This window comes from Alosa sapidissima, chromosome 17, assembly GCF_018492685.1.
Source record: "Alosa sapidissima isolate fAloSap1 chromosome 17, fAloSap1.pri, whole genome shotgun sequence".
In the NCBI taxonomy this organism is placed as follows: domain Eukaryota; kingdom Metazoa; phylum Chordata; class Actinopteri; order Clupeiformes; family Clupeidae; genus Alosa; species Alosa sapidissima.
In genome coordinates, this window is record NC_055973.1 from 31,608,020 (window position 1) to 31,623,019 (window position 15,000).

The 15,000-nt window shown below is 48.3% G+C and overlaps 1 protein-coding gene across 2 annotated transcripts in view; it reads left to right on the plus strand.

Moving 5' to 3' along the window:
- The window catches only part of cntnap2a (contactin associated protein 2a), a 359,439-nt gene that overhangs the window by 325,767 nt on the left and 18,672 nt on the right, over positions 1 to 15,000 (plus strand). For both annotated transcript variants that reach the window (XM_042068353.1, XM_042068355.1), the window contains one exon: positions 1,033 to 1,126. In XM_042068353.1, coding sequence (XP_041924287.1) covers positions 1,033 to 1,126 — 94 coding nt within the window. The remainder of the gene's footprint in view (positions 1 to 1,032; positions 1,127 to 15,000) is intronic.

The following is a 15,000-nucleotide window of genomic DNA, read 5'->3' on the forward strand; positions in this document are numbered from 1 at the left end:
GAGGATGAGTCAGGCTAATCGCTAATTGCAGGGGAGCGTAGAGATGGGACGGCTCCGCGGCTAATGAAGGCAGTGGAGATATTAGCGAGCGCTTTCTGAGCGAAGGTAAATATGCCCTGGGCCTCGTCATAGTGACGGGCGCCTCCTCGTCTGATTCATCGTGTCTCCAGGGGACGAGGGGGGCAAAGTCCCTGGAAATTCAGAATTACAAATGACATCCACCTCGTGTCAATTAAGGCGAGACATTAGCCGCGCTTACTGAACGATTTGTTCTGTGTTGTGTGTGTGGATCTTTGAAGTTCAAGAAATTACATTGTATGTGTGTGTGTGTGTGTGTGTGTGTGTGTGTGTGTGAATTTACTTACTGAATCCTGAAATGAACCTTGAGCCATTGTGCAGTGTGCAGGAATGTTATGTGGCCACTAGATGGCACCCAAGTACATTACAGCCCCAGCTCGCTCAGTCACAGGTTAATAATCAGTAACACTAGGGGGCGACATTCCCCTGACAGTCATATAAAGAACGGCTGCATGGACTTAGAGGAGACCTACCTTTATAAGACAGCTGGCAACTAAACCGTTCAGACCTTCATCTTTACAGCACAAATTGTAGAATTTTAGAGGAAGAAGAGGAAGAGTTCCATCAGAGCCAGAGAAAAGTACTCAGGCACACGGGCAGTCCTGTCCACTCAACCCATGCTGTGTATCTATAGGCACCGTAAGGCCGAGTCATGGAGTAGGAGAATGTGTTCTTAGGCCTACAGGGTCATGGAGAAAGAGACAGTCTTCTTAGGCCTACAGGGTCATGGAGAAAGAGACAGTCTTCTTAGGCCTACAAGGTCATGGAGTAAGACATCTTCTTAGGACTACAGGGTCATGGAGTAAGACATCTTCTTAGGCCTACAGGGTCATGGAGAAGGAGACAGTCTTCTTAGGCGTGTGTGTTTCTGTGTGTGTGGTTCATGTGTGGTCCTCCTCTGGTCTGCTGTGTGTGTGTGTATTAATGTGTGATGGTGTTCTGTGTCCTTCACAGTTGGATCACTACCCCACGGTCAGCTACTCACTGCCTGATTCATCTGACACGGAGTTCAACCTGGTCAAGACCCTCTTCCTGGGGAAAATCTTCGGTAAGTGTTGTTTTTGACTCACAGAAAACACTGCTTAGTGTGGATGTTTGACAGACTGCCTCTTCATAGCCATATGGTATTGAGTTGTAATGGACAATATTTCATTTGTTGTTAGTTATTATTATTTATATGTCCAGAGCATTGCAGTGGTGTAAATTCACACAGAACACACATTCATTTGTGTACGGTCGTGTTGTGTTCGTGCCTTACCTACATTTGTACACTAGGGGGAGCTGAGTCAACGTGTTTGAGAGCACACTGGGTTGTCACTGCTTTGTTTCATCTGCATCTCTCTCATAATGAAGGAGATAATGTTTTCATTGCGGTAGTGCTGACATGCTTTCTCAGTGTATCCGTGTGAGTGTGATGTGGGGCATTTCTGCCTGGTGTTGTTTAGAGGAGATAAAGACTGAGGCATAAAAGCATGGCTTTGGGAGTATTGAGGCCGTATTGAGGGTCGCGCTGATATGAGGAGGACGCTGAGATGAGGTGTTGGCCACACTAACAGCAGTGGAGCTGCTCACTGATGCAGCGCTGTCCGTGGTGCTGATAGCCTTCCTCGTCCCCTGGCCATGCTGGCTGAATGGGAGAGACATATTGCATTTCACTTCTCTCTACCCCCCTCTTTCTCTCTTTCTCTAACAGTCTTTCTCTCTCTCTCTCTCTTTCTCTAACAGTCTTTCTCTCTCTCTCCCTCTCTCTCTCTAACTCTCTCTCTCTGTCCCTCTCTCTCTCTCCCTCTCTCTCTCTCTCTCTCTCTCTCTCCCTCTCTTCCTCTCTGTAAGGGCTATTACAGCCATGCCACTTATGTTGCGTGCCACCTACTGCAGAGAGGGAATAACAATGAGGCTCTCACTTTTTCATTATTGCCCCCTCTGAGGTGACAAGGGAGGTGTGTGTGTGTGTGTGTGTGTGTGTGTGTGAGAGAGAGAGAGAGACTCTGACTGTGTGTGCAGTTTGCAGGTGTGTGTGTGTGTGAGAGAGAGGGAGAGAGGGAGAGAGAAAGAGTGTGTGTGTGAGAGAGAGAGAGAGAGAGAGAGAGAGAGAGAGAGACTGACTTCGTGTGCAGTTTGCAGGTGTGTGTGTGTGTGAGAGAGAGAGAGGGAGAGAGTGTGTGAGAAAGAGAGTGTGTGTGTGTGTGTGTGTGGTGGTGGGGGGGGGGGGGGTGTTGGGGGAGTACAATACCAAAGTCACCCTGTGTGCTGTCCGCTGGTGGCAGCCCTTCTCAGGTAATTACACTCCTGCTGGTGCTGTCCATAAACACGGCCAGCTCACACACACACACACACACACACACACACACACTCACACTCACACACCCACACACACACACACACACACACACACACACACACACACACACACTCACACTCACACTCACACACACACACATACACACTCACACTCACACACACACACACACACACATACACACTCACACACACACACACACACACACACACACACTCACACACTAGGCGGAGGCTGGGGGCTAGGCGAGGGACAGCGGAGACCAGGTAATGGATGTGTTTTTGCTGAAGCCCACCTAGTTCTGCCGAGGCACCTGTCAAACGAGATATACACCTTCCAACTAAGAGTGCGCATAGGTAATGTACCGGTACGTCTCTCGACCGCAAAGTGAATATTCGTCCTTGACCAGAAAACTGCACTTTGCACTTTGCCGTTCCCTTGCTAGTGCTGGCTGTACTCCTCCGTGCTGTGCTGCCGTTCCCTTGCTAGTGCTGGCTGTACTCCTCCGTGCTGTGGAGGAGAAGCTTTGCACGGCGCTCTCTAAAGGCTTGCAGAAGGTGATGAGTTTCTCACCGTGTGGTGCCGCCTGTTATTTGCGCTAGAGTAAGAGGCAGTGGAGTGGGCGCATTAGTGATGTATGAGTCTGCCCACGCATTCCTGCCCGTCTCACTGCCTACTGCGCCAAGGTGACCCTCCCTCTGATGGAGGCTCTCTTTGAAGTTTGAGGTACGCACACCCACTCAATGCCCCATAATAACCAGTGAGTTACGGTTCTGGAGCTCAGAGACTCCCACAACACCCACCCACAGGGGCACAGCTACCCATTTTTTGAAGGGTATGCAACAACAAATTGGCGTCCCCACCCACCCCCCCCAAAAAAACACAAACAACTAAAGTAAAACAAAAGGCCAATAATGTATTACATATTATTATTTTTTAAGAAATTCTGCGATTTGAACTTGAAGTATTGTAAAATGTTGCATTGTCACTGTAAGAGAGTCTAAACGGTTCTCATATGGTGGGACAGTCTTGGCCTACTGGTTAGCACTCTGGACTTGTAACCGGAGGGTTGCCGGTTCGAGCCCCGACCAGTGGGCTGCGGCTGAAGTGCCCTTGAGCAAGGCACCTAACCCCTCACTGCTCCCCGAGCGCCGCCGTTGTAGCAGGCAGCTCACTGCGCCGGGATTAGTGTGTGCTTCTGTTCACTGTGTGCTGTTTGTGTTTCACTAATTCACCGATTGGGTTAAATGCAGAGACCAAATTTCCCTCACGGGATCAAAAAAGTATATATATATATATATATATATAACATCCTTTTGCCAGCTGTTACTCACAAAGGATAAGGCTGATCCAACTCTAGCCTTTGTTTGCGCCACATTGACAGCACAATATTAAGTTATTACAAGGAGTCTTCATTGTTAAGAAATGGAAACATGTAATGAGTTGTTGCTAGTGAGACATTTCTGTTTGCAGTTTGCCATTAAAAGTGCAGTATGAGCATGGTAACCACCTAGCTATCTGAATGGAATTGGCTATGTTTCAATCGGCATATGCTTAGCAAACGCTAGTTAGTCTGGTAACATGAATAACATGAACATGAAACGTGTGCCTCCAAGCACAGACGTCACACTTTAAATCCTACCTGTTGCTTTTCACCATCCACTTATTTAACTACTGTCGCATCCCTTGACATGCCATCTCAGTTTCCCTTTCTTTTTCTATTTTAGCCCCCAACAGCTTTTTTGCTGCATCCATCTTTTTCCATATATGGCAACTCACTACTCGTACCTGCTCACTCAGCGCTCACGGCGCCCCCACTCCCTCTTCTATGTCAGAATTCTATGATGGAATCTTATGAGATAGGGCGCCTACTCTAGCCTGTTAGTCCTCTAAAATGTTATTTAACATTGAGGAAATGCAGAAATGATTTAGAAACGTACAACAGTAGCTACATATAGAATATACCAAATATAGTATTATTATTATTATTATTACCATCGCTTTGGCGCCCCCATGGTGCTGCGCCCCTATGCGCCGCATATAGCGCATACCCACTTTTTGCGCCACTGCCCACCCATGACACCAGTGAGTTACGGTTCTGGAGCTCAGAGACTCCCACAACACCCACCCATGACACCAGTGAGCATGTTATGGTAGTTTATGATATACAGTATATGTGTGTGGTATTGTAGTTGTGTTGCATTGCATTGTGTTGCAGGACTTTGGCTTGTGTGTGTTCTGTTTTGGTGTGATAGTCTCAAGTCTCAAGTCGGCTTTTATTGTCAATTTCTTTACATGCACTGGTCATACAAAGAATTGAAATTTCGTTTCTTACTTTCCCATGCAGACATAGACATACTTTAAATACAGACATAGACATACTTTAGACATAGACATAGCCATAGAAAAAAAATATATATATATACAGACATACCACATACAGATAATCAGCATAGCTGGCTGCTCAGACAGCCCGCGACTCCAGCGTTGTGTGGTGGATATCTAGTTAGTTAATCTAGTTAGGTCTGTATTGGCCAAGTCAGCTCACAGGGCAGTTTCACAGGACATGTTTGGTGGCTATCTAGTTAGTAGGTCTGTATTGGCCAAGTCAGCTCACAGGGCAGTTTCACAGGACATGTTTGGTGGCTATCTAGTTAGTAGGTCTGTATTGGCCAAGTCAGCTCACAGGGGAGTCTTACAGGACATGTTCAATATCCTGTGTCCTTTCATCACAACACTGTTTTTCTGAACATGTGGTCAACAACATGTAGACACTGTTGAGTGAGTAACAGCACTCCTAGAAAACTGTGTTTTGTGTTGACGTTTACATTTTGTGGGAGTAGTGGTAGACAGTTTAATTGCTCAGACGTCAAGTAATGTCTACCATCACCCAGATTGATAATAAAATGATATGATGGATTCAACGGCTCGACCCCAAAGCCGTTTTGGACAGACATTCCCGTCAGAACACGTGACACGGGGCTAGTGGAGTGCTGTGCAGCGGGCAGAGATGTCCAGAGCTGTGTTAGAGGAGGCCTTCATTTGCACAGCTTCCTTGTGTGTGACACACTTGGCCTTGACCTTGATGACTCCAGCGCCTGGTCTGCTACGCTGCTCTCGCTCTAAGCTACAGCGCTCATTAGCCCACATCAAGAGCTTTAGAGCCATTACAGCCATTACAGCCATGTTTAGAGCTTTAGAGCCATTACAGCCATGTTTAGAGCTTTAGAGCCATTACAGCCATGTTTAGAGCTTTAGAGCCGTTACAGCCATGTTTAGAGCTTTAGAGCCATTACAGCCATGTTTAGAGCTTTAGAGCCATTACAGCCATGTTTAGAGCTTTAGAGCCATTACAGCCATGTTTAGAGCTTTAGAGCCATTACAGCCATGTTTAGAGCTTTAGAGCCGTTACAGCCATGTTTAGAGCTTTAGAGCCATTACAGCCATGTTTAGAGCTTTAGAGCCATTACAGCCATGTTTAGAGCTTTAGAGCCATTACAGCCATGTTTAGAGCTTTAGAGCCATTACAGCCATGTTTAGAGCTTTAGAGCCATTACAGCCATGTTTAGAGCTTTAGAGCCATTACAGCCATGTTTAGAGCTTTAGAGCCATTACAGCCATGTTTAGAGCTTTAGAGCCATTACAGCCATGTTTAGAGCTTTACAGCCATGTTTTGCTGTGTCATTTCCTGTGTTTTCTCCCAATTATCTCTGACCATGTGTCTGTGTGTGTGTGTGTGTGTGTGTGTGTGTGTGTGTGAGAGAGAGAGAGTGTCTGTGAGATCAGAAAGGATCTGGCTAATCCTCTTAGCTCAGCTAATCAATTGTGAGTTGGCTGCTGCAGTCGCTGGCTGACGGGGGGCTTTGTGCCGTGGAGGGCCCGGGTCTTGGCATCTCTCTCCTGATGAATAGGGCCGCTCGGCCGCTCGGCCGCTTACCCTCGGCCCCTTCCCATGGCACTTCCCGTCAGATAACAGCCCCCCCCCCCCCCCCCCACACACACACACACACACACACACAGAGACATGCACAGAGACATGAACACACACACACACACACACAGAAACTTTGTATCTTCTCCAAGGTCGTCCTCAGCTCTTCATAGCCTGTCAGTAAAGGGAGAGCTGCGCTTCTGATGCTGATGGTGAGTCTTTCTTTTTTTACGTTTATTTATTTTTGGTCTTTTTAGTGTTCAGAAAGAACAGTGATGCATAGGCAGAAAATGAGTGAGAGTGAGATAGAGAGAGAGAGAGAGGGAGAGAGAGAGAGAGAGAGAGAGACAGAGTGAGAGAGAGAGAGAGAGAGAGAGAGACAGAGAGAGAGAGAGTGAGAGAGAGAGAGAGAGAGAGACAGAGTGAGAGAGAGAGAGAGAGAGACAGAGTGAGAGAGAGGGAGATAGAGAGAGAGACAGAGTGAGAGAGAGGGAGATAGAGAGAGAGACAGTGCTCCGCACAGTTTTTTGATCTAGCTGTGGCCGTGTTTGTGGGGTGCCAATGGCAGTGTTGCGAGCAGGCTCTGAAGTGTTTATTAGAGAGGACAGTGAGGAGTGGAGAGGACGTGAGTGGGACAGAGAGACCGCAGCTCCACAGCTCAACCCAGCCGCTAACGGTGCGTTGTGCAGGGTTAGCTTCAGCTCCACAGCTCAACCCAGCCGCTAACGGTGCGCTGTGCAGGGTTAGCTTCAGCTCCACAGCTCAACCCAGCCGCTAACGGTGCGCTGTGCAGGGTTAGCTTCAGCTTCAGCTTGCATTCACTGTAGAACGGTCAAGGTATGATGTTCTGACGTAGCTTCAGAAGTGTAAATGACATTGTAGAGAGCAGGCCATCTTATTTAGACTGTGTTTGAAGCCCCAAAAAATCAACAGAAGACGAGGCAGAAAAATATGATTTTTCTGGCCGACTGGAACAAATCGATACGGTCTGATGGGCCGACCCTGAGGCAGAGGGAGTAGGTCTGGTCTGCTGAATCCTGACATCTTAAGGAAGGCGTGTCTGTTATCTCGCCGGTACAGGAATGGATCTGGGAAAGCATGCTTATATGGAAAAAAGGGCAGGTTGCTATGGTGACCTTGCCCTTCTGCCTGGTCAGTCTCTGTAAATATCAACGGAGATCGAAGGAGAGGAATGAGATCAGAAGAGGAGCTCACTCCACTACAGCTAATCATTCAGCTCACAGTGCTACCATCCCCCGACACATCTGAGTCATAATACAGACTGGAGAATGTGCTACTCGAGATTTCACAGTAGTAGACACCTCCTGAATTGGGATACAGAAATTCATATCCCTCTGCAGCATGCAGACTTTCATATTATTTTATATTATGGGTTGCAAATCAGATTCAGGTATCTTGGAGTAGATTGAAGAATCACTTCTTCATTGGTGTGGAGAGACCAAAAAGGCTCAGGAGGATGGTTCCTTTATCCAACAGCACTGGGAGGTTCAGGAGGATGGTTCCTTTATCCAACAGCACTGGGAGGTTCAGGAGGATGGTTCCTTTATCCAACAGCATTGAGAGGTTCAGGAGGATGGTTCCTTTATCCAACAGCATTGAGAGGTTCAGGAGGATGGTTCCTTTATCCAACAGCATTGAGAGGTTCAGGAGGATGGTTCCTTTATCCAACAGCATTGAGAGGTTCAGGAGGATGGTTCCTTTATCCAACAGCACTGAGAGGCCACTTTAACCTGATATAGGTGTGAGTTATACTTCTGAGTATTTTCTGCCCATTTATGCAAATCTTTCGCCATCTTCTTCTTTTCATGGATACCACTTGTTCGTCCTTAGTCGTTCACAATCTATTGTCCTACTTCCTCAGTGTCTGGCCTGCTGGTCTTCTTGTCCTGCTAACGACGTGTGATTTGTGTCCCAGCCCTTCTCCCAGGAGTCCTCTCCACTGGAGACCCCTGTGTCCAATCTCACCGTCAGCGCTAAGCCCCAGCCATGGTGCCCTCTGCACAGCTCAGTAAATCCCTCTTGTCATGAGTGAGGGAGGCGAGGCTGGCCATGTGCACGCTGCTGCTGCTGCTGCTGCTGCTGCTGTAATTGGGTTTGAGGGAAGTGAGGGGACACTTTCCTTTTGTCTCCTCTCCTCTCTTCCTCTCTCCTCTCCTCTCTTCCTCTGTCCTCTCTTCTATTCATCTGTCCTCTCCACTCCTCTCCTCTCATATAATATGCATCCCTCTCACTTGCACTCCCCACTGTTCGTCTCGTCTCCTCTCCTCTCTTCTTTCCTCGCATCTCCTCTTCTCTCCCCCATCTCTCCTCGCATCCCCTCTCCGCTCCTCTCCTGTCTTCTCCTCTCCTCTCCTCCCCTCATTTCCTCCTCTCTTTTCTTCTTCTTTGCTCTGACCTGGCTGGTCTAGTGGCTTGTTATTTGTCTCCTCAGCTCTCTTTCACTCTCAGAGGAGCGAGCGCTGTGTGCGGACACACAACAGAGAGAATATGAATCAGGAGCACCTGAGGAGGCAGACCCAATGTGCTGCAATGGGCTGATGAGGGTTCTCCAGCCAGAGTCCTGCAGGGGTCCCCGTCCGCACCCGCAAAGTTCAGCACCAGATCCGACATGTCACCTGTGATAACATCCGCACCAGCAAAGTGTCTCCAGCGGTGTTTGGAACCAGGGTGCTGCCCTGAGGGTTCTCCAGCGGTGTTTGGAACCAGGGTGCTGCCCTGAGGGTTCTCCAGTGGTGATTGGAACCAGGGCTGTGGTAGTGGTTGGGTTTGCTAAATGTGGGTCATGGTTATGGCAGAGCATTGATGTTTCTAGAGTGTTATGGCAGGTGATCTGGTGTTTCTAGAGTGTTATGGCAGGTGATCTAGTGTTTCTAGAGTGTTATGGCAGGTGATCTAGTGTTTTCAGAGTGTTATGGCAGAGTATTGGTGTTTCTAGAGTGTTATGGCAGGTGATCTGGTGTTTCTAGAGTGTTATGGCAGGTGATCTAGTGTTTCTAGAGTGTTATGGCAGGTGATCTAGTGTTTTCAGAGTGTTATGGCAGAGTATTGGTGTTTCTAGAGTGTTATGGCAGGTGATCTGGTGTTTCTAGAGTGTTATGGCAGAACATTGGTGTTTTCAGAGTGTTATGGCAGAGCATTGGTGTTTTTAGAGTGTTATGGCAGAGCATTGGTGTTTTTAGAGTGTTATGGCAGAGCATTGGTGTTTTTAGAGTGTTATGGCAGAGCATTAGTGTTTTCAGAGTGTTATGGCAGGTGATCTGACGTTGTGAATGTGTAGTTATGTGGTATATATGAATGCTGCTGTGTTCATGCGTACAGTACAGTCCTTAAGGTGCCTCTGACTGGCTTAAAGATGTGTCACATCATTGGATCACCATCAGTGGCAGTTCATAGGAGATCATGTGTAATGGTCAGTAGGAGTCACTTGATAGTGTGTAGACATGTGGTAGCATCCGGAAGGCTGAGCAGACAGTCGAGTCAGCGGCCACAGGGCCTGGAGTCTGCATTCAGTGGAGCCGGTAGATTATAGCCTGACACCCCACCCCCATACACATACACACACCCCACACACACACACACACACACACACATCAATATCAGCAGCCTGGCCCCCACCTACCCAGCCTCTATGCTCTTCATCAGACCCGCCTGACCGACATCAATATGAGCAGCCTCACCACACACACACACACACACACACACACACACACATACACACACACACACACACAGACACACACACACACATCAATATGAGCAGCCTCACCACACACACACACACACACACACACACACACACACACACACACACACACACACACACATCAATATGAGCAGCCGCACCACACACACACACACACACACACACACACACACACACACACACATACACAGACACACACACACACATCAATATGAGCAGCCTCACCACACACACACACACATCAATATGAGCAGCCTCGCCCCACCACCCCTCCGGATCAATACGCAATTCTTCCCAGCAGCACCCAAGGTCCTGTGGACACGAGCTCCTCGAGGGTTAATATGAACGCTGGCCCTGGCTGGACAAACCGTTTTCATTTTCATAACAAAGAGAGTAAATTACTCACCTCGTAATGATCTGCAGTCTGCTCGCGCGTTGGGCTTGGAGATATGTTTTATTCATGCTTTGGAGATGCTAAGCCTTTTCTTATTGCCTGTTGTCAGCAACTGGAGCAGTAGGTCAGTCGCTCCATGATGAGGTGCCTTCCTGCGACAGTGGGCATGCTGAACAGTGTATATAGCCACTGGTACTGGGCACAGTGTATATAGCCACTGGTAGTGGGCACAGTGTATATGGCCACTGGTAGTGGGCACAGTGTATATAGCCACTGGTAGTGGGCATGCTGAACAGTGTATATAGTCGCTGGTAGTGGGCACAGTGTATATAGCCACTGGTAGTGGGCATGCTGAACAGTGTATATAGCCACTGGTAGTGGGCATGCTGAACAGTGTATATAGTCACTGGTAGTGGGCACAGTGTATATAGTCACTGGTAGTGGGCACAGTGTATATGGCCACTGGTAGTGGGCACAGTGTATATAGCCACTGGTAGTGGGCATGCTGAACAGTGTATATAGCCACTGGTAGTGGGCATGCTGAACAGTGTATATAGTCGCTGGTAGTGGGCATGCTGAACAGTGTATATAGCCACTGGTAGTGGGCATGCTGAACAGTGTATATAGCCACTGGTAGTGGGCATGCTGAACAGTGTATATAGCCGCTGGTAGTGGGCATGCTGAACAGTGTATATAGTCACTGGTAGTGGGCGCAGTGTATATAGCCACTGGTAGTGGGCGCAGTGTATATAGCCACTGGTAGTGGGCATGCTGAACAGTGTATATAGTCGCTGGTAGTGGGCACAGTGTATATAGCCACTGGTAGTGGGCACAGTGTATATGGCCACTGGTAGTGGGCGCAGTGTATATAGCCACTGGTAGTGGGCATGCTGAACAGTGTATATAGCCGCTGGTAGTGGGCATGCTGAACAGTGTATATAGTCACTGGTAGTGGGCGCAGTGTATATAGCCACTGGTAGTGGGCGCAGTGTATATAGCCACTGGTAGTGGGCATGCTGAACAGTGTATATAGCCACTGGTAGTGGGCATGCTGAACAGTGTATATAGTCGCTGGTAGTGGGCATGCTGAACAGTGTATATGGTCACTGGTAGTGGGCACAGTGTATATAGCCACTGGTAGTGGGCGCAGTGTATATAGCCACTGGTAGTGGGCATGCTGAACAGTGTATATAGCCACTGGTAGTGGGCATGCTGAACAGTGTATATAGTCGCTGGTAGTGGGCATGCTGAACAGTGTATATGGCCACTGGTAGTGTGGGGGCAGATGAGTGGGGGGGTGTATGAGGCAGAAGTAGCTGGTAATTAAATCACTGCGCGCTCTATGGTCTCTGAGGACTGCATCATACTTGCAGATTGGTATCCAGCTCACTGCGGTGGACTAGCCCTGTGAGTCTAGCGAAGGCCTGTCTCCCCCTTCCACACACACACACAGTCTCTCTGTGTGTTTATCTCTCTCTCTCTGTTTATCTCTCTTTTTCTCTCTCTGTCTCTCTCTTTTTCTCTCTCTCTCTGTGTCTATCTCTCTTTTTCTCTTCTCTGTGTCTATCTCTCTCTCTTCTCTGTGTCTCTCTCTCTTTCTCTCTCTCTCTGTGTCTATCTCTCTCTCTCCCTCTCAGTCTCTCTCTCTCTCTCTCTGTGTCTATCTCTCTCTCTCTTCTCTGTGTCTATCTCTCTCTCGCTCTTCTCTGTGTCTATCTCTCTCTCGCTCTTCTCTGTGTCTCTCTCTCCCTCTCCCATCTCTGTTCTTTTCTCTCTCCTTTCTCTCATCTCTATCTCTCCCTCTCCCATCTGTTCTTTTCTCTCCCTCTCTTTCCCCCACAGTAATCTGGTTATCAGGCGATATATATATATATATATAGAGAGAGAGAGAGAGAGACAGAGAGACAGGGAGAGAGAGAGAGAGAGAGAGAGAGAGGAAACTTTATACTAAGGTACCTGCAGTGTGGGATCACTGCAGCACAGTACCACTAGACAAGAGCTTCCCTTTTAAACCCCCTCTTCTCCTCTCCTCTTCTCCTCTCCTCTCCTCTCCTATCCTTTCCTCTCCTCTCTTTTCCTCTCTCCTCCTCTTCTCTCCTCTCCTCTCATCCCTCTCCTCCTCTCCTCTCCTCCCTCTCCTCTCTCCTCCTCTCCTCTCCTCTATCCTCCTCTCCTCCTCTCCTCTCCTCTCCTCCCTCTCCTCTCTTTTCCTCTCTCCTCCTCTCCTCTCCTCCCTCTCCTCTCCTTTCCTCTCTCCTCCTCTCTTCTCCTCTCTCCTCCTCTCCTCTCCTCTCCTCTCCTCTATCCTCCTCTCCTCCCTCTCCTCTCTTCTCCTCTCCTCTCTCCTCCTCTCCTCTCCTCTCCTCTATCCTCCTCTCCTCCCTCTCCTCTCTTCTCCTCTCCTCTATCCTCCTCTCTTCTCCTATCCTCTCTCCTCCTCTCCTCTCCTCTCCTCTATCCTCCTCTCCTCTCCACACATTTCTCATCCCTCCCGGCTGTCTGCGCAAAATCGATGGAAGTGTTGTTCCGACGCTGATAAAAGCTCTGCGGGATTTGCCTCGAGATTGCCTCTCTCTATCTCTCTCTCTCTCTCTCTATCTCTCTCTCTCTCTCTCTCTCTCTCTCTCTCTCCCTCTCTATCTCTCTCTCTATCTCTCTCTCTCTCTCTCTCTCTCTCTCTCTCAAGGAGGGTATCTATAGCCAGCACTTCTCGATCACAATACACAAATGAGATCCATTTGGGAGACATCTGAGATTAATCCCCTTTCACACACACACACACACACACACACACAGACAGACAGACACACACCTACACACACTTATACACACACACACATGCATGCACCCACTCAATACACACCCATTTCACCCATGATGATGATGATTTATGACATGAAATCCTGTGTTCTTGATGGGGTAAGTGTGAGCATCAGTGGTTTTTATCTGAGCCCCTGGCTGTTTCGGTTAACCTCATGAGTGCGCACTCCGTTTTAGGCTGACACCCTGATGTGCTGCGCCATTAGAATTCAATAAGCAAAGTCATGTGTTGTTGTTTTCCCAATTACAATGGGATGTTTGGGTGAACCAGGCTGCGGAATGAAGCTTTCTCTTGGTGCACTGCGGTGCCGTCCTGAGCGCTCGGCATTTCTGGCTGATTTTGCGTGCACAAGTAGGTGTTTGGAAATGCTTTCCACTGATGAGCTCCAAGAGGCTGTGTGTGTGTGATCCTGTGTGTCCCTCTCCCCCTGCCGTCCCGTCCAGGTGTGCTTCGTCTGATTGCCCTGTGAGGGGCACCTGGCCCAGGGATAAGGGAGCTTAAAGCGCTCCGCAAATAGGCACCGGCATGAGTGAGCTGTCACTTGCCACGCACTTGAGCTGGTAAGCATCAAATAAAAAATGGTTTACTACTGCTACACATTTAAGAGGCCTACTACTGCTGCACACTTAAGAGGCCTACTACACACTTAAGAGGCCTACTACTGCTGTACATTTAAGAGGCCTACTACTGCTACACACTTAAGAGGTGCTTTGAGCGTTTGTTGGTTGTGCTACTTCTCTACCCCTCCAAAACTGTGTACGCAGTATATGTTGCGGTTGCAAATATCCCAAGTGCACATATCTGCCATGGACTCAGCTCAAAGAGCTTCCGTATCTTCTCCAACTGCATGCGCCCTGAACAGAGATACACCTTTGTGGTTTCATTTTGATGCGAACACAGTGACACATTCCAGTTTGAAGTCTAATTAAATGAATGCAGGAAAAGCAAAGAGTTGTTTTGCATTTTGTGGAGGAATATAGGACACCTTTGAAGTAAGTTTCACAATGCTGACAAGCCCTCGCTGTGAGAGCTACCCGAGCAGAGAGGAGGAGGAGGAGGAGGCAGGCAAGGAAGCCTGTGGGGAGACCAGAGCACTGAGATGATGGATTTCATTTGGCAACTCGGTCTGTTTCTATCTGTGTGTTAACACAGTTAATTTAGTCCGAAGCGGCGTCAGACAGCCCTGAACACCCAAGCCAGGGGGATGAATTGCCAAGAACTCGGTTTATGGCATGCGTGGAAGTCTCTTTCTTTCTCTCTCTGACAGTTGTTGAAGGAGAGCTCAGGTGATTTACCTGTCAGGACCAGGAGGGGTTGGTTTGTTTCTGGAACTCTCCGTGTGAAAGCCCAAACACATTGTGTAAAAGCTCGTGTGAAAGCCCAAACACATTGTGTAAAAGCTTGTGTGAAAGCCCAAACACATTGTGTAAAAGCTTGTGTGAAAGCCCAAACACATTGTGTGTGGTTGAGTGAAAGCCGAAGTTTCTTGTGCACTGTTGTTTTGTAGGCTACAAAGCCTGAGAGTGCTGCTGCTATGTAAAATCACTGTCATGTTGCATGGATGGTGTGTTCAACTCTAGCACGTTGAGTCTAATGACATGAAATGCCAAATGTGTCCTTGAGACTGAACCATGGGAATGAGCCTACTGAACGCTTCTACCTTCCTGAGATCCTCTAACGCAAAGTGCCGATTCTCCGCTGGGGGGGTTAGACTGGGGAAGCAGGCGTAGCGGAGACTGCACTGTGACTCAGA